A 20,810-nucleotide genomic window follows, 5' to 3' on the forward strand; every position below is an offset into this window, starting at 1 on the left:
ACTAGAGAGGAAATATAGACATTTGGCATTCCAAACATCCAAAGAATGTGTAGAATTTACATTGACAGAGAAAGCAATACAAATAGAAAGGTAAGCCACCATCCAATATATTGAATAGCTGGATAGGATTTGTATGGTCTTATTACAATTGTTTCTATTAAAGCATACATTTGATGGAAATATATACATTCATTGTGCAGAAAGCTGCCAGCAGCCATATGTCATTGTTAAGGACAATTTGAATATAAAACATTCTAAATCTATAAAACCATACCCCATTCACGTATTTTCAGTCCTGAACCCTTTTGGCTACATTAAACATTCAGATAGAGATGCCTGGGTGTGACCTGAATCACCAACACGTGCTGCACAACACATTTCCCTGCCTCTTTCACACTGCTAACTGTCTTTACTCAGGTTTAGAAACACCTCATTTCAAAAGCTGCTACTCAGGTAAAACACTATCATGTTGTACAATGTTTTCTTAGCAGAAACATGCAAGGTGCTGACAGTATTTTATCCCATGATAAACTAGACTTTTTGAGTTATATTGTGATGGACTGATGTAATGACACTGTTCGAATAACTTCCTCTGTTTTCTTTTATCAAAATGGGAGTACATTTCTTTCATTCTTGTCAAGATGGTGCCTCCACAACAATTATAAACAGGTTAAACAGTTTCTCTTATTCAAAAGAGAAACCTTTCGAGCAATGGACAGCAGTATGATAAAACCTATAATGGTGTTGACAGCCATGAGAAGGAAAAACAACCATGTATGTATCAAACACAAATTAGTGACACCAGTCAAGGCCAAGATACGCTTCGTTACCCTAAACAAGGGGTTGGAGCAAACATCACTTCTAAAAGACATGTACATGTTGGTAGTACCAGCCCCTGTTTTTGACCACTGTGTCTGATGCTGCATTGACCAAAGTGTACTGCAACTGTTGCCAGGGTGAGTGAGTGAGTGAGTGTAGTCTTACGCCACACTCAACAATATTCCAGCTATATGATGGCGGTCTGTAAATAATCGAGCCTAGACCAGACAATCCAGTGATCAGCATGAGCATCGATCTGCGCAATTGGGAACCGATGACATGTGTCAACCAAGCCAGCGAGCCATTCCATCCGATCCCGTAAGTTGCCTCTTACCACAAGCATGGGTTACTGAAGGTACATTCTAACCCGGACCTTCACGGGTAGTTGCCAGGGCGATACAGTACTGAAAACCAGTCTTATGACCCTGCACATCCTGATGTATAAATACCAGCTTGTCCTAGTGTTGTCTCATAACTAGTGCAAGAGCAGGACTGTTTTAAAACACCATGAGATCATGACGCACAATTCCCATATCACAGACATACACGCTTGGGAGTACGCTTGTGATGAGTCACTACACACATGTCCATCTTGTACATCTCAGGCTGTTACAGGCTGATGTTGATATTGATGTTGATGTTGATGTTGATGTTGCTACAGGCTGGTGCTACAGAGAGTGCTCTTACATGACAGATCTTTATAATGTGAGACACAGACAACTAATGACACATTCTTCATGGAAACCCATCAAGTTGACTCAGGCATCAACAACACAAGCAATCACTAGGCATATCACAGACATCTTTTTCCTTGGTACAAGATGACACAGATGGAAGTGACTGATTGATTGTCTGGGCATTTTGGAGATGGTCATTTGACAGAAAACACGTTGTTCCAACTGTAAATGTGATCGATTCCAAAGCAGAGGATTACCCCTACAGAAGACAGTATGTTATGACACTGCATGCTGCTGTTGTCGTTGCTGCAAGCAGCCCTGCACCCACTCGGCAATCATCACTGTATTACTGTCAGCATGGCGTTGTACAAACTGATGATTCTGCAAACAAACATTACACGCTTTTGGATTTTATGAAATAACAGAAATCACACCATTTTATCCACGTCAGATATATAAACCTATTTAAGAATACCGACAAGACTTATCATTGAACAATAATAGGGCAGTAGTACTGATGAAAGAGGACCATAAACCAGTGGTGCGGGAAAACCCCAGGGCAAGGCTGTCAGGACAAGGTTAAACACTATCTCAGAGCTCAGATAAGATTTAGCTCATGTGGGTACTGTGCCCACTGCATTTTTTTAGTGGGTATTTCATTTTCCGTTACCCACTGCTTTCAAATATGTGCTTATTTCAGTCATTTTACTCACCTAAGTAGTAAGTAAGTTTACTAAGCAGGTATATTCTGCCTTATGTCATACCTAATCAACACCAACTTAAATATAATGGAAATGATTTCATAAAAATCACTAATCCTAAACTGGTATTACAACTTGATAGCAATCGATGTCTTTTCATTCAAGCGGTTTTATAAATATATTCCGTGCAGCATTTGTTTTAAACTTTTTGCATATCTAACCCCAAATGCATAAGATACGCATAACAATTATTTTTCAATGTGTAATTTGAAATTTTCAAGGTATTTTACCCGGAACACAACTTATCTGCCTCTGCAATCTGAAGTTCAAGTCCACTGGTCAAGGCTGCAGGACTGCTCCTACCACATGATGGCTTGGAGGGACCCTTAAGTGTGCTTAAAAACACTTGGCATTTGCCTTACATTTTTCAGGACCATCAAGATCCATCTGCTCATTAGGATCCCCATTGTTCCTCCTCTACTACGTGTGCCAGGATCATGTGTATGAATAATACTCTGAGCTATTGGTTTCTCAGCACCATGTTCTGTGACTGGTAAAATACTCACTGCAAGTTCTGATGGAGTCAGTCTGCGAGCTGGATCCCTCAACATACTGAAGAATAAACAACAATCACAACTGTTACATCAAGGCTGTGGGAGTAAACAAAGCAAGCAGATACAGTTGGGGGTGAGTACTCTGTGGCAGTGTCATCCAGAAGTGGTCACTTTCTCCATGGGCCTCTCACTGACTTCAATAGTGTTATTTTTGCAATCAGATCACCCTTTTCTTATTTACCCTTAATGACATAGCATACTTTAGGACCCTCGATCATGATGAGTGAAAGCTTTAACCATCTGGGTACCCTACAGCCCTGAACTGGGCCAGGTGTTGTATGGTCATTGTTTGATGCACAATCAGCAATGTCCCTTCCTTAATGGGACATTGTGACAACCAAGTTTTCTGCGATTAAGACTGAAGACTGACTGAGTTTGGCTTTACGCCGCTTTTAGCATATTCCAGCAACATCACGGCGGGGGACACCAGAAATGGGCTTCACACATTGTACCCATGTTGGGATTTGAACCAGGTCTTCGGCGTGACGAGCCAACACTTTAACCACTAGGCTACCCCACCGCCCCTGCGATTAAGAGAGTTTAAGTGAGTAGAGTGAGAGAGTTGGGTTTTACGCCGCTTTTAGCAATATTCCAGCAATAAGAGAGTTTAAGGGTTACTATAGCAACTGGTGTGATGCAAGGAGAAGGGACTGTGGATGTAACAAAACTCACCAGCTTGCTGCAAAGCCGACAAACTCGGGAGTGAAGAACTCTTGTGACAACATCAACGGTGTCTGGAAATACAAAACATACAAGGAGTAATAGAGATTAACTGTGGCTGTTTTCTAAAAGACTTTTGTTGTCAGACTACCTTCTCTCTGAATGTAGTTACTGTTATGGAGGTGATTTACAGATCCACTAACCACATTGATCAAGACATTACATCAGCAATTACTATTTGTCTGTTGTCTTCTATATATACTCACCTCCTCTATAATACACTGCATCAGTTCAAAGGGCTGAAATACACAGGAGAATGGAATAGAAACATGCACATAATCAGATGAATTCAGGATTTGGCCGCAAGATCAAGGGTTTGGATTATTTCATCATCACTTTATGTTCTGACACTGGAGATCAAAAGACAGTGATCTGTCCAGTAATTTCAGGCCAGGTTACAGCCTCTATTTCCAGATGAAACATCATACACTCTGAAGACTCACTCATAGCCATCATACAGAGAAAAGAGTGGTTTGGTGTATTTACATAGCCCTGTATGCTCAGAGACTATATTCCAGCTATATGAGAGAGGCTTGTCATCAAGCAAGGACCACACAATCCAGTGATTGATATGAGAAATCACCACATGCAATTTACCATGTCACCAAGCTTAACATCCTGATTAATTCTGTTGCCTGTCAGGACAAGAGTATAGGCTGTTTGGGATCTATTCTAACCAGTAATCTAATAAACAGTATTTTCTAAATATGCTGCTCTGATAGAAACGACAATGTTACTTACCTTCATTTCTGGATTAAACTGAAAATTGACACATAAATTGTGCAGTTAACCAATACAGGTAACAAAATTATAGAGGCAAATACATCTTGCTGACAGAGTGTAGGCTATTCTCAAAACTGGTAAACAAATTGTAATTGAACGGTGGGTAAAAACTACATTACCGATGCTTTAAGGATTCAACAAATAAATAATGCAGACAAAAGCTGCCAAACATAACAGATATACTACATGTAAACATTCCCTACAACACTCACATTAGAATCTGAAGAGGCATGTTTGAAATATAAAGGTATGCTGCATAGACTTGCTGAATTAGATACACAATGTAAGTCATGTTTCTTAATAACAGCATGGCTCTACTTTTCATCCTCAAACATCACAACACTTACCGACTGAAAGGGTATCTTTCCTGTAGCCAGCTGCAACAGAAATCACATCGATCAATTTATGTAAACCTCATGTGACCCACAGGGGTCTATTGAGTGAGTGAGTATTTAACGCCGCTTTTAGCACTATTCCAGCAATATCACGGCGGGTGACATCAGAAATGGGCTTCACACATTGTACCCATGTGGGGAATCGAACCACCACCAGCGTGATGAGCGCTTTAACCACCAGGCTACCCTGCCGGCCCGGGGTCTATTGAACACCATCCAAACTGAAACATTCCTCACAATCACAGTATGTTCTGGTAAAAACACATCTGTTACAGGGAACCAGAAAACCTCACAAAATGTATGAAGAATTTGAAGTGTAATTGCCAACACCTAGAGTGACAGTGAGGATGCTGCTGGCTGCAACTGCATCAACAACAGCAGTCAGGAATGTGAAGACAGATGTTCTAAAAGTAAGCATAATACTGAATGTGAGCAAGGGGACACAACAAGCTACAATGTCTTCTGTGAGTTTGCTAAAATTGCCTCTGTTCACACAGCAGATAATGGGTACCCGGTGGGATAAGTAATATGACTATTAACCTTCTAGAGCCTCGCAGGCTTCTTGGGTTATCTAAGGTAATAATGTCCATTACCTTTCATGCACTTGAAGTTCAGAGTTATATAAGTGGCCTTATTATCATTATTATTATTATCTAGTGCTCATGCGTCTACACAGCATGGTGGAAACTACACAGGTTCCCTGACTCAATGTTCAATGAGATCAGAAGTCTTGTGCATCTGACCTACCTCAAACAGGGTGATGCCCAGGCTCCACACCTCCGCTGGGATCCCATAGTGGCTCCCTTGGAGCCTCTCCGGCTGAAACATGAGAGTAATCATAGCAACTACATACACCATCTTCAATAAAACACTTTTGGTAAAGTGCTGTTATGAGTGCAACCAAGCAAAGACGCTGGAATGTTAAATTTCATATTCACATTTTAAACTGATAACTAACAACAGCCTGCTAATCAGATTTATAAAAAGGGTAGTGTTTCTGATCAAGCATATACTTGAATTTAACATATTAAGATATCTACACGTTCCACCATTTACTGACTGAATAAAATCATGAAACTCAATCTATTAAAGCTTTCTGTAAAATTACATACTACGAAATTGACTGCCATAAAGGCCCTAAATGTAGTCTACCAACTATCCCCACCATGCCCCTTATGTAGGTACTTACTGCCATGTACACATTAGTCCCCACAAAGGTCGTGGCTATAGACTTGACCAGCTGAAACATCACATCATTTACATAGCGTACCAGTTTATGGCAACAAGGTAATCATCTGAACCATTATCACACTGTGCTTTACATGTCCTATGTATTTGGCACTAAACCTAACAGATAAGTGCAGTGGTTGAGGTACCATGAATGTATTTGCTGACGTGTGTCACCATGGTTACATTATGGAACAACACTTTATTGCTAGGGATACTACAGCTTGAGATCATTATAGTTTAATTAATGGCAACACTGTAACAATATGGTAATAGTTTATAGCAACACTGTAACACATAGGTAATGCTAAACAGAAAAACTGTAACACTATGGTAATGCTACATAACAACACTGTAACAGCATGATATTACTACACATCAACATTGTAACTTTATGGTAATATCACATAGCAACACTTTAACACTATGGTACTATCACACAGCAACACAATGGTAATATCGGAACAGTACACTGGTACATTATATAACACTGTAACACTATGGAAAACTTGAAACAACATTGTAACACAAATACAACAGTGTATAAGTGTGTGTGATGCAGAAACTGACCTGTGTGCTGACCCCAAAGTCGCACAGCTTGACCTCCCCCTGAGTGTTGACTAGAACATTGTTTGGCTTGATATCTGAAACCAAGCAATATTGTTTGCTGAATTTAAGGATCACAGTTTCAATTTTCTTATTTAATGCTGTGACGGTTATGTCATTTTTTCCTAGGCATAGCCCAAATCAGTAGAATATCATTTGATAAAAACAAGACCCTCCTGAGAATCTTTACCCATGTTTGTGGGCATGTTTTGTTTCTGCCCTGCTGTTCTGCCCTGACACCAGGTGGAGATGTTACCATACCTCTGTGAAGGATCTTCAGGTTCCACATGTATATGAGGCCCTCCAGGATACACACCGCCATCCTGCCCAGCACGGGTTCCACAACCGGCATGTAACGGTCCAACGACCCACCTGAAACATAGCAACATACACAAACTGATTGTCACATATACTGTAGACTGTATACTGACATGAAACAGTTGTGTACAACGTAGAAAAGTCCAAGGTCACTTAATACTTCTGAAGAAAATTGATGAACAAATTGGGGACTTAGTACTTCCGCTCTGGTATTTTCACCAATATTCACTGACTATAAGTTATTGATATCATCATCCACTGAGAATGCAAATTGCTCTATTTCATGGGTAGTATCTACAGTAATATCTACAGACTTGATGTAGTTATAAATTCAAAATACTACTCAAGTGGTTTGGTTTTCCAGCTAACCCAGAGGTTTCTATTTGGTGATGACCAGACAATCCAGTGATCAACAGCATGAGCATCGATCTGCGCAATTGGGAACCGATCTACACTGAGGAAGGTCAGTCTTTCAGTTATAAGACCTTTGAATCAGAAAGTTGCATAAAACTCAAGTGATCAGTGGAATATACATCATTTAGAGCTCACTTAGTTGTAAATAGGCGAGGGGAGGTGAAATTGGGTTTTACGTCGTGCATGGCATTTATAGTCATAATATTCACATTATAGTGCATAATATTCACATCCATCTTAATTCTTAATAAGTTTGTCATGAGTTTGGGATGTATTGCTTTGCATCTGGTGAACACTGCTTCACTGGTACATAATGTTACTTTATTTTCCAGGAAGTGATCTGCCAGGTGGTACACAGTGGAACAATCACAGCATTTGAGTGTAAGTCATCACAGAACTAAAGCTGTGACATTCATACTCCTGAAAAGTTTTATGCATGATTTTATAACACACAGAACTGTGAGGTGAAGTGAGGTGAAATTAGGTTTAACGTCGTGCTTGAGAATATTTCGCTCATACGACGACGTGCATGCGTGTGTATTTGTATGTGCGGCTGCTTGTACTAGCCCAGACTTAAGCTGGTTTTATAGTTCTAGACCACTGAGATACCATGCCGCAGTGAAGCAAGAATACCCCACTCAGACACATTATACTGACTCCGAGCTGACCAGTCCTTGTTGTACCAATTAATGTCGATCGCCACCAAGGGACCAACAAGTACCATATTTTAACGTCTTTTGGTATGAGGCGGTGCGGGATCAAACCCGCGGGCCTTTCGCTCTCCGGGCGGACGCTCTAACCACTACACCACGGAGGCGGTCAGTTGTAAATAGGATACCAATGTTATCTTGTATAATAATTTGCATACCATCCATGTACTGGGTGCACATTGAGATCCGGTTTTCAACAAAGAAGGCACCATAGAAGTCGATGATTGCTGGGGAATTGCACTGTTGAAACAAGAAAACAAAGTGCGCATGGTGCATATCCTGCAATGTATGACTTCTAAGGATTAACTGTTAAGTTTGTTCAATTCATTGTGGTAACAATACACAAAAACTGAGTTACAAACTGTATGAATCTGCAGTTGTTGGAATCTGCAAAGTAAAACTATGTTGACACACCTTGTGAACTACAACATTTATCATTAGGTATTGCTATTGTTGATGTACAATAGTCATTAAACATGTACTCATCTTACGGTGGACCCACACAAGGCAGACCCCACACCAACTAATTACACACTAAAAAGTACCATGAAATAAGCAAATATGTACATGGCCACCACCCAGCCACACCAAGGGTCTCCACCATGTATAGGGCAACCACACCAAGGGTCTTCTATGTGTATAAGGCAACCACCCAGCCACACCAAGGGTATCCACCATGCATAGGGCAACCACCCAGCCACACCAAGGGTCTTCACCATGCATAGGGCAACCACCCAGTCACACCAAGGGTCCCCACCGTGCATAGGGCAACCACCCAGTCACACCAAGGGTCCCCACCGTGCATAGGGCAACCACCCAGTCACACCAAGGGTCCCAACATGTGCATAGGGCAACCACCCAGCCACACCAAGGGTCCACACACCATGCATAGGGCAACCACCCAGCCACACCAAGGGTCCCCACCATGCATAGGGCAACCACCACCCAAGGGGTCCACACCAAGGGGCAACCACCCAGCCACCATGCATGGGGCAACCACCTGCCACACCAAGGGCCCCACCATGCATCAGGAAACCACCCAGCCACACCAAGGGTCCCCACCATGTTTAGGGCAACCACCCAGCCACACCAAGGGTCCCCACCATGTATAGAGCAACCACCCAGTCACACCAAGGGTCCACACCATGCATAGGCCAACCACCCAGGCACACCTAGGGTCCCCACCATGTATAGAGCAACCACCCAGCCACACCTAGGGTCCCCACCGTGCATCAGGCAACCACCCAGCCACACCAAGGGTCACCACCATGTATAGGGCAACCACTAAGCCACACTAAGGGTCCCCATCGTGTATGGGACCACCAAGGGTCTCCTGTGTGCATAGGGCAACCGCTCGACCACAGCAAGAATTTCCACCATGCATAGGGCAACCACCCAGCCAAATCAAGGGTCTCTACCCTTTGTATAGGGCTGACACTAAGACAGCCAACTTGGTCCTACCTTGCACAAGGCAGCCATCCCAACAGGTGCTTTAGGTTCAGTTCCCCACCTTGTATTGGGAATCCACCCCGTTTAGAGTAGCAATGTTAGTTACCCCTAGGTTGCCCACCTTGTGTGGAGTAACCACCTGTTACCCCCAGGTTCCCCAGCTTGTATAGGATAGACACCTCAGTCACCCCCTAGGGTCCCCACCTTGTGTGGAGTAACCACCTGTTACCCCTAGGTTCCCCAGCTTGTATAGGATAGACACCTCAGTCACCCCCTAGGGTCCCCACCTTGTGTGGAGTAACCACCTGTTATCCCCAGGTTCCCCAGCTTGTATAGGATAGACACCTCTGTCACCCCCTAGGGTCCCCACCTTGTGTGGAGTAACCACCCTAGGGTCCCCACCTTGTGTGGAGTAACCACCTGTTATCCCCAGGTTCCCCAGCTTGTATAGGATAGACACCTCAGTCACCCCCTAGGGTCCCCACCTTGTGTGGAGTAACCACCCTAGGGTCCCCATCTTGTGTGGAGTAACCACCTGTTATCCCCAGGTTCCCCAGCTTGTATAGGATAGACACCTCTGTCACCCCCTAGGGTCCCCACCTTGTGTGGAGTAACCACCTGTTATCCCCAGGTTCCCCAGCTTGTATAGGATAGACACCTCAGTCACCCCCTAGGGTCCCCACCTTGTGTGGAGTAACCACCTGTTACCCCTAGGTTCCCCAGCTTGTATAGGATAGACTCCTCAGTCACTCCCTAGGGTCCCCACCTTGTGTGGAGTAACCACCGTAGGGTCCTCACCTTGTGTGGAGTAACCACCTGTTATCCCCAGGTTCCCCAGCTTGTATAGGATAGACACCTCAGTTACCCCCTAGGGTCCCCACCTTGTGTGGAGTAACCACCTGTTATCCCCAGGTTCCCCAGCTTGTATAGGATAGACACCTCAGTCACCCCCTAGGGTCCCCACCTTGTGTGGAGTAACCACCTGTTATCCCCAGGTTCCCCAGCTTGTATAGGATAGACACCTCAGTCACCCCCTAGGGTCCCCACCTTGTGTGGAGTAACCACCCTAGGGTCCCCACCTTGTGCGGAGTAACCACCTGTTATCCCCAGGTTCCCCAGCTTGTATAGGATAGACACCTCAGTCACCCCCTAGGGTCCCCACCTTGTGCAGAGTAACCACCTGTTATCCCCAGGTTCCCCAGCTTGTATAGGATAGACACCTCAGTCACTCCCTAGGGTCCCCACCTTGTGTGGAGTAACCACCCTAGGGTCCCACCTTGTGTGGAGTAACCACCTGTTATCCCCAGGTTCCCCAGCATGTATAGGATAGACACCTCAGTCACCCCCTAGGGTCCCCACCTTGTACAGGATATCCAGCTCACACAGGATCTGCTTCTGGACTTCAGGAGAGATGTCAACCTGTATCACCTGAAAATTATACACAGCTCAGACTCTCATGTTTGTCATCATCTTTGGTGAATGAATAATTGTAGAAACTCTGCTTTTTAGAGCCAATCTGACACACATGAACTACGACCAAGGATACCACGATTAACTGGCTGTATTAGAGCTGCCGGATAATAGTGCTACATCAACAAAGTGTTCTTATAACAATAATTATCACTATAACATATTCTAAATAGATAAGGCATGTGAAAAATATTTAATCCACCAACAGAAACATCCACCTACCTTGACAGCAATCTGTTTCCCTGAGGGCACATGCACCGACCTGAATGGAGAGAACCAATGTTTACTTGTCAGTGAAATGAGTGTCAGTAAACTATCCGTCTTTGTTTGGGTCCAAGATACTAAATGGTGTGTCATGTGTGTTCTCCATTACAGCAGAAAGACACTGTCTGGCAACGTGACCACTGCCTCCACCAAGATGTTCAATGGTGGGTACGGTGTGACCACTGCCTCCACCAAGATGTTCAATGGTCGGTACGGTGTGACCACTGCCTCAATCAATATGTTCAATGGTCGGTACAGTGAGACCACTGCCTCCACCAAGATGTTCAATGGTAGGTACGGTGTGACCACTGCCTCCATCAATATGTTCAGTGGTCGGTATGGTGTGACCACTGCCTCCATCAATATGTTCAATGGTAGGTACGGTGTGACCACTGCCTCCATCAATATGTTCAATGGTCGGTATGGTGTGACCACTGCCTCCATCAATATGTTCAATGGTCGGTATGGTGTGACCACTGCCTCCATCAATATGTTAAATGGACGGTATTGTGTGGCCACTGCCTTCATCAATATATTCAATGGTTAGTACGGTATGACCACTGCCTCCATCAATATATTCAATGGTTAGTACGGTATGACCACTGCCTCCATCAATATATTCAATGGTTAGTACGGTATGACCACTGCCTCAATCAATATGTTCAATGGTCGGTACGGTGTGACCACTGCCTCCATCAATATGTTCAATGGTCAGTACGGTGTGACCACTGCCTCCACCAATATGTTCAGTGGTCGGTACCATGTAACCACTGCCTCCACTAAGATACTCAATGGTCGGTACTGTGTGACCACTGCCTCCACCAAAATATTGAATGATCTGTACCATGTGACCACTGTCTTCACTAAGATACTCAATGATCTGTTCTGCGACACTCACCTGTAAACCCTCCCTCCAGCACCAGCACCAAGACACTCAATGGTCTGTATTTGGTCTTCAGTAATGTGGCCATCAGTGAGGACACGTTGGAGGCCTGCCGGGGACATCTCAGTGGACGTGCTGAAGTCATGACACACAATAATCACAAGAAGAATATCTATTTCAATGAGCTCAGTTTTCATTTATTAGTGTACCATTGTGTTTGAAATATCATATTGTTCAATCTAAATCAGAAAACTCATACTTCAAGCAAAGAACTGTAAGTTAGCATAACTGATCCTTACTCCTGTGAGGACAATTTGGTGTGTAAACTAATGTAAGATTTACCTCACAGCCATCTGAGACAGGTGTGGCCCAGGTTGAAGGGGTGTGGAGGTGTGTGGGGTGACAGTAATTGGCCCCTGAGGTGGGGAGTTGGTGGGAACCATCTGTACAGGTGTGTTGCCCGGTAGGTCTGCGATGGATGGAGCCTCTGGATCGACTGGACTGGGGCTGCCTGGCGACTTATTGAGTTGTATCTGCATCAACACACACTGGACTTCAGAGAGGACATCAAGATGATGGCCTAATCCACACAATTCTAAGAAAATCATAACTGTGTGTTCACAAAAAGAGCTACAAATGGAAAATGCTCAAACATGTCATCGCTTTGCTGATGACAACACACTCCCCTGAAGGCCCTACAGCTTTCTCTCAACACACTCACCTTATCACCTTAAGGCCCCACAGCTTTCTCACAACACACTCACCTTAAGGCCCTACAGCTTTCTCTCAACACACTCACCTTATCACCTTAAGGCCCCACCGCTTCCTCACAACACACTCACCTTAAGGCCCAACAGCTTTCTCACAACACACTCACCTTATCACCTTAAGGCCCAACAGCTTCCTCACAACACACTCACCTTAAGGCCCTACAGCTTTCTCACAACACACTCACCTTATCACCTTAAGGCCCCACCGCTTCCTCACAACACACTCACCTTAAGGCCCAACAGATTCCTCTTCTGGGCAGTCTTCCCAACTACAACAATCAGTGAAAACTTCTGATAATGATTATGGTGGATTAACTGTAGCAGTATACTGCTAATGTAAGTATGGTTGAAGCAGGACAAAGTTTATGTTAGTTGGATGTAGCAGGATATTTTGTTGATGTAAGTATAGGTGTAGCAGGATTATGTTGATGTAAGTATAGCTGTAGCAGGATGTTGATGTAAGTATAGGTGTAGCAGGATTATGTTGATGTAAGTATAGCTGTAGCAGGATGTTGATGTAAGTATAGGTGTAGCAGGATTATGTTGATGTAAGTATAGGTTTAGTAGGATTATGTTGATGTAAGTATAGGTTTAGTAGGATTATGTTGATGTAAGTATAGGTGTAGCAGGATTATATTGATGTAAGTATAGGTTTAGTAGGATTATGTTGATGTAAGTATAGGTTTAGTAGGATTATGTTGATGTAAGTATAGTTGTAGCAGGATTATATTGATGTAAGTATAGGTGTAGCAGGATGTTGATGTAAGTATAGGTGTAGCAGGATTATGTTGATGTAAGTATAGGTGTAGCAGGATTATATTGATGTAAGTATAGGTTTAGTAGGATTATGTTGATGTAAGTATAGGTGTAGCAGGATTATGTTGATGTAAGTATAGGTGTAGCAGGATTATGTTGATGTAAGTATAGCTGTAGCAGGATGTTGATGTAAGTATAGGTGTAGCAGGATTATATTGATGTAAGTATAGGTTTAGTAGGATTATGTTGATGTAAGTATGTTGTAGCAGGATTATGTTGATGTAAGTATAGGTGTAGCAGGATTATGTTGATGTAAGTATAGCTGTAGCAGGATGTTGATGTAAGTATAGGTGTAGCAGGATGTTGATGTAAGTATAGGTTTAGTAGGATTATGTTGATGTAAGTATAGGTGTAGCAGGATTATATTGATGCAAGTATAGCTGTAGCAGGATTATGTTGATGTAAGTATAGCTGTAGCAGGATTATATTGATGTAAGTATAGGTGTAGCAGGATTATATTGATGTAAGTATAGGTTTAGTAGGATTATGTTGATGTAAGTATAGCTGTAGCAGGATTATGTTGATGTAAGTATAGGTGTAGCAGGATTATGTTGATGTAAGTATAGCTGTAGCAGGATTATATTGATGTAAGTATAGGTGTAGCAGGATTATATTGATGTAAGTATAGGTTTAGTAGGATTATGTTGATGTAAGTATAGCTGTAGCAGGATTATGTTGATGTAAGTATAGGTGTAGCAGGATTATGTTGATGTAAGTATAGCTGTAGCAGGATTATATTGATGTAAGTATAGGTGTAGCAGGATTATATTGATGTAAGTATAGCTGTAGCAGGGTGAAGTCAATGTGAGCATAGTATCAGGATAATTACTCACGTTTTGGGAAGATAATGAGAGGTGGGAAGAGGCCCCGGTCTCGGTCCTCCTCACTCATCTCACGGAAATACTGAAACAAAATATGGCTGCACTGCACACACCTAACACAACATGGCAGCACTTGCAAGAACTGCAAAAAATTCTTTCTCTGCCCTAAAACATAGTTTAAATAGGAAAGTGTAGACTTCTTGTTTTCTCTCAGTAAATTCAACGATCAGTTAGACTAATCTGTTGCTTGTGCCACTTTGATGATTGGACAATAGGCTTTTGGATTAATCAGGATCAGGTCTGGGACAAAATCACAGACACGAGGTATTTGTACATTTGAACAAGAAAACAGAAGTTAATGAGTGTATCCCGCCAGCAGACTTGGACAGAATGTCACTTATATCACAGCGGGTACTGAGGAGTGAGTGAGTGAGTTTAGTTTCACGCAGCTTTTAGCAATATTCCAGCAATATCACGACAGGGGACACCAGAAATGGGCTTCACACATTGTACCCATGTGGGGAATTTAACGCGGGGGTTCGGCATGGCGAGCGAACGCTTTAACCACTAGGCAACCCCACTGCCCCTTGGGTACTGAGGAAAGCCTAAAGTGATACAGGTACTAAATGTTGAACAGTTTGATGGACTCCACAGGCTTGGCCACAGTACAGACAAATATGTCAGGATAGGATTCTTGCAGGTCAATGGCATGCAACTCTACACAGTAAACCACAGAAGAGGAAGAAGGAAGTGGCTAAGCACACTCCTGAAAGTATCTTACATTGTCAATCATGCCTTTCATTTCTTCCTCGCTGCGAACTGTGATGTGATCCCCATCCTCGTCTTCATCTGACAACAGAAAGCTCAAAGCTCAAATTGTGTGATGTGCCAAAATGATAATACAATAAGGTAGTCATATTCTGAGATATGGCCAACTGCCTCCAGAAAACTTCTTTGAGTGGCATGTTTAGAAGTTGGTGAATCAGATAAGGAACAAACTTTATGGATAAACAACTTCTTTATTTGGATGCGATTCTTGTATCAGTTAGGATTGGTTGATGAGGCATACGATGACCTCATCAACCAATCCCAACTGCTTGTATACTTGTATAAACATGTCCTATCACTCCTGCTCTGTACACCCCACAGGCTTCTAATGTATCCATTGTCACTGGCTTCCACATGGACCGTCTCCGTGGTGTAGTGTTTAGAGCGTCCACCCGGGGAGAACGGAAGGTCGCGGGTTCGATGCCTGATCGCATCATACCAAAAGACGTTAAAATATTGTACTTGTTGGTACCTGCCTGGCGCTCGGCATTAATGGGTACAACAAGGACTGGTCGGCTTGGAGTCAGTATAATGTGTCTGAGTGGGGTATTCATGCTTCACTGCAGCATTGGTATCTCAGTGGGCTAGCACTATAAAACCAGCTTAAGTCTGGGCTAGCACAAGCAGCCGCACATACACATACACACGCATGCACGTCGTCATATGAGCGAAATATTCTCAAGCACGACGTTAAACCCAATTTCACCTCACCTCACAGTTCTGTGTGTTATAAAATCATGCATAAAATGTTTCAGGAGTATGAATGTCACAGCTTTAGTTCTGTGATGACTTACACTCAAATGCTGTTATTGTTCCACTGTGTACCACCTGGCAGATCACTTCCTGGAAAATAAAGTAACATTATGTACCAGCTGAAGCAGTGTTCACCAGATGCAAAGCACTACAGGGGGTGGAAATAACTTTAAAATTGCTAGAGTACTCCGGCACAGTGGCACATGTAAAATCACTTGCCCTGATCATTTTTTCACTATACCAGCTGTTTTCTTGTTGCATTTTTAAATAAACAACATAATTAACATTGGAAAGTCAACTGGACACTGGTACAGCGTGATATACAAATTTGCTTGCCCGACAGAAGAAAGCACTGGACTCGGACGTCGGGCAATGGGCTATTTCCATCCCTGCAATACATCCCAAACTCACGACAAACTTATTAAGAATTAAGATGGATGTGAATATTATGCACTATAATGTGAATATTATGACTATAAATGCCATTGAATGCAAATGATTCTGGAATGGTTGAAGCTTATTGAAGCACATATGTAACATTTATGAGATATATCTGTTCTGATGAAATATGTATCTATTCATCAGCAAGTCAAATACAGATTTTCTTCAGTCAAACACACAAGGATATACCATCTTGGCATCTATAACAAGCATGCAATGAGCATAAGCAGGGGTGGAAATAACCCATTGCCCAACGTCCGAGTCCAGTGAATTTTTCTGTCGGGCAAGCAAATTTGTATATCACACTGTACCGGTGTCCAGTTGACTTTCCAATGTTAATTATGTTGTTTATTTAAAAAATCAACAAGAAAATGGACGGTATAGTGGAAAAATGATCAGGGCAAGTGATTTTACATGTGCCACTGTACCCGAGTACACTAGCAATTTTAAAGTTATTTTCACCCCTGATAAACGCATGACACTTCTACAGTTCTAGTCATTACATTGTTGGATCGGATATATGTACAATGGTCAGTTTAATGTTATCAATTCACACAAAACTGTTATGGTGGTAAGTGTTTTCCATATATGACACCATAGCATTTTGAGACTTTGGCAGAGTAGATAACAACAGCACACAAACTTCTTCTTTCAGCTGGAAAATTTACAAAATTATACAAACCTATAAACTACTCATTTTAAAAACTCTTAACATAGACAAGCAGTCACCATGATAATCCCTAAACATAAGTCACAACTTCATGAATCAAAGACATAGGCAACCTGCTAGCATGATAAGGCACTGACATCAAGTCATAAAAACTGGAACTTTGCAAAGTGGGTAGGCAAGGTATGCATCAGTTTGGCTATCACTGTTCCACTGTCAAAATGACTGGGTGCCACTATTGTTTATGTGAAAGTCAGTGGTCCTTGCCTGTGTTACAGTCAAGATACTACTGCAACCACATGAATATTCACTAAGTCAATGACCATGAATACCTGGAGTTGATGCTACCGTATATCTCCAAGCACAAGACTTGTTATAAAACACAGGAAGGACCAGCTGCATTTCAAAGTGAACAAAACTTTTACCATTAGGTAAAAGGCAGCTCTGTAGCAAGGCTTGGTACATTTTGTAACCACTTTTACCCTTTGCTCTCAAGCATATGATTCTTGTGAAAACATAATAAATTTCTAAAGTTGCCATGATGTCCCCCTCATTATTCACTGGCACCATGAATGCCTACCAGAGTCTGTCTGAAGGTGACTTCGTCTGGCTGGACCATCCAGTCCATATCCTGATCCTGGTCATTCCGGATGCGGATGGTCAGTGGCGGAACGTTCATGTTGGTGGTCAGTTCTTCACAGGAGAGTGACCTTGGTCACATGTCAGCAGGAACCTAAGACAAGACAAAAAACGACTTATTATGACAAGTAAAATATCTCACTATCACGCTGTTCCTCTGTCTGTAGCAAATGTGGAACAGCATCAACAATTATGCTGGCTCCAGGAAAATGTTCACTGTTGGCAAATACTGGACCATGGCGGGCCTCTGTCAGATATTTAGTAGAGATAATAAAGCTTCGCCGAGTTATGAAATGGATTAAGCATGTATAACTAATTATATACACTCTAACCAAGTTAATATAGTTTGGACTCGGATAAATTTGCCATGTGCCAAAGAGTCCCATATTTGGACTGAAATAGAAATCCAAACAGGCCATGTAGGACCCACTTAAAATCAGTATACAAATTAAACCAAGAGATACTCATCATGATGTCTATTATACATTGTGACGATGGTACATTTCATAGCAAGCATGAGTTTAAGAATGCACCTATATTTTAAACATATTATACATTTTGCTTTCAAATGAACTTAAGGATTACATATGGAATCTAATATACATATATATTTTTACACACAGTAACTTGCATTGTTATCCACAGGAATGGTGTTTATTGAGAATATTAACTGATGCTGCACACATCTTTAGCAATAAATCTGTTAGGCTCCAGTTTTGTAATCAAAATGAAGAAAAAGACAAATGCTGGTACACAGATAATAACCATGTGGATGTAGCTTCATCAGTATCTACGGGGCTAACAATCCGAAGGTTCCAAGTTTGCTTCCAACAAACTAACAAAACTGGTTGCTGTTTAAGTGGCATGTGTCCTATGGCAGATATCGCCCTCATGATAGGTTGTTGTGCTTAGTTCTAAATGTGTTCCTTGGTGATACTGAGGCTAGGTGACAGTGGTTAGTGAATGATCAAGTAGACAACTTGGGGAGTAGTTTGCTTCCAACAAACTCAAAACAAAACTTTTAATGGCCATAACTACAAATATTAATAACTGATCATATAACAACTCGAGCCAACATTTCATGATAACCAAAGCGGAGACAAAAACAGCAGGAATGTCAGTGATTGCTGATGTCAAAGTGACCTACTGTCAGAAGTGAAAATTCAAACGCCAACATTGGACTAATAACGGATGTGCAGTAAGCACGTTGGAAGAAGGCTTGGGGTATTGTCTTGTGCAATGAGATACTGGGCCAGTTCTGCGGTTGTTTCCTATGGCACGGTGTGGTCGGGCATTGCCACCTTGGAATATGGATCCACGCCAGTCATATAGCGATTTTGGTCGACATAGAGAGGTGTCCTTTGATGAAAGGAAAACGCACCCCAAACCCCTCCTCCTGGAAGCCAATCATGAACTGTAGAGTAAACCTAGACTCGTTGGAGATAGGTGCCAACTGAGCACGCTGCCAATGAACATGGCGCCTACACCAGTCATGTCTTGCCGTCGGTGTCGCTGAAGGAAGCGGTGGTGCTGGTGAGTTCTAAGATTGTTCCTCGCCAGTCGGTTCCTGACAGTCTGATCAGATACCAGGGTACTTGTGGCAGTTCTCAGTTGGTCTGGTATCTGCTGGGAGAGCCATATTTGTCAAGTATCGATCTTCTCTAGGAGTTGTTGATGGAGGTGCCCGAATAGTCAGCGTTCCAGCGACACCTAAACCGGTACCATAACTTTCCAATGACATCTGACTCACATTTAGTCTCTGAGCCACACTGCGTTGATGTTAGGTGTCATCTTGAAGCCATGCAAAGAGCTCTTCCTCCGTCTGTCATGCTCAGTTGACGCCTTGCCATAGTTGAATGATCAAGTGACAATAACAAGACGAATTACAAGTTTTATAGGGAAAATAAGCATGCACAGCACTAATCCTACGAAGAACGCGTGCACATGTTGTTCGTGATGAAACATCATCTTTCACACGCACAGTGGTGGCGCTTCTGTGAAGCACTCAATGTTTCAATTTGTTCATTTTTTAACACCCTACCACATGATGACTATTGGCACCACGGTTATCTGCAGCCTTTATCCAGGTTCTGCATTGGTTTTGAATAAACTGCCATACACGGAATGTAAAATTTATTTAAACATAATGCAATCAGCCTCATCAATAACATTACATGATGACATCGCATGACCCTTAACTTGTTTTGAGTAGTATATATTAGTCGGTACGCTGACTGGAGAAAAGAACACCGTTTCTGTACTGACAGTGGTACTAACACCTGTATCCTTATTTGTATTTATAGATTCGTACTCATATTGGTTTATTACTTTACGCTAAGATGCCGATGGGTGCTATCCTTAATCTTCTTAGAAAATATTTTAAGAAATCAGTTTGAGCAAATACTCACAGTTTGTATATATTTCGGCGTATATTTCCTCTTTAATAATCTGATAGAATGTTCAAGATCCGTGAATATATTATTCATTGAAACCCCGATAAGCCAGGATGTCTGTGATGTTTGTTTCGCACTTTCCTATGGGCGCGGCCATATTGGTTTACTAACATCTCGAAAATTCTCACGAAATGTGACAATTCGCGAGACCCGTTCATTTCAACTGGGTCCACTGTTGATACGCGCCACAAACACAGCGCTCACTCTACCAAAGGCTGGTTTTAGCAGCGCGTGATCGTACCTTTCTTGTTGGTCGGCGTAAGAGAAATGAGAAAATAACAAAAGGTCATTCAGGCAGCAAAGATTCCTTATTCTTCAAACTACTATTTGTATGTGTAGCGATTAATCTGCACTGTGTCTAACAGTCAATATCCTCTGCATTATGTCGATCAATCTATACTATAAAAAAGTAGGGGATGTTAATTGCATGGGAACCAAGTTGTAAGATTGTATATGGATTGGGAAAATAACTCTTCCATTCACAACGTGTGTGAATTTCGTCTGGTTATGTTTCACCATTTTAATTTATTACTCACCCAACATTAGCAAAATAATACCGAGCAAAGTACTTT

General features: G+C 42.4%; 1 protein-coding gene across 1 annotated transcript; it reads right to left on the minus strand.

Annotated features, from left to right (window-relative positions):
* Positions 1-1,115: 1,115 nt before the first annotated feature.
* Positions 1,116-20,349, minus strand: LOC124254247 (dual specificity mitogen-activated protein kinase kinase 5-like). The gene is made up of 21 exons (XM_046688159.1): positions 20,194-20,349; positions 17,727-17,879; positions 16,080-16,128; positions 15,239-15,306; positions 14,470-14,539; positions 13,049-13,089; positions 12,393-12,583; positions 12,066-12,185; positions 11,126-11,165; positions 10,793-10,861; positions 8,143-8,224; positions 6,804-6,914; positions 6,507-6,580; positions 5,899-5,949; positions 5,457-5,528; positions 4,662-4,691; positions 4,273-4,290; positions 3,738-3,770; positions 3,484-3,545; positions 2,764-2,809; positions 1,116-1,877 (listed from the first exon to the last, which is right to left on the minus strand). Exons 2-21 carry the CDS (start codon positions 17,823-17,825, stop codon positions 1,773-1,775), a joined length of 1,431 nt encoding a protein of 476 aa, XP_046544115.1. The 5' UTR covers positions 17,826-17,879; positions 20,194-20,349; the 3' UTR covers positions 1,116-1,772.
* Between the last annotated feature and the right edge of the window lie 461 nt (positions 20,350-20,810).

This window comes from Haliotis rubra, unplaced genomic scaffold (assembly GCF_003918875.1).
Source record: "Haliotis rubra isolate DU_JTF1 unplaced genomic scaffold, ASM391887v1 Scf115, whole genome shotgun sequence".
NCBI classification, from domain to species: Eukaryota; Metazoa; Mollusca; class Gastropoda; order Lepetellida; family Haliotidae; genus Haliotis; species Haliotis rubra.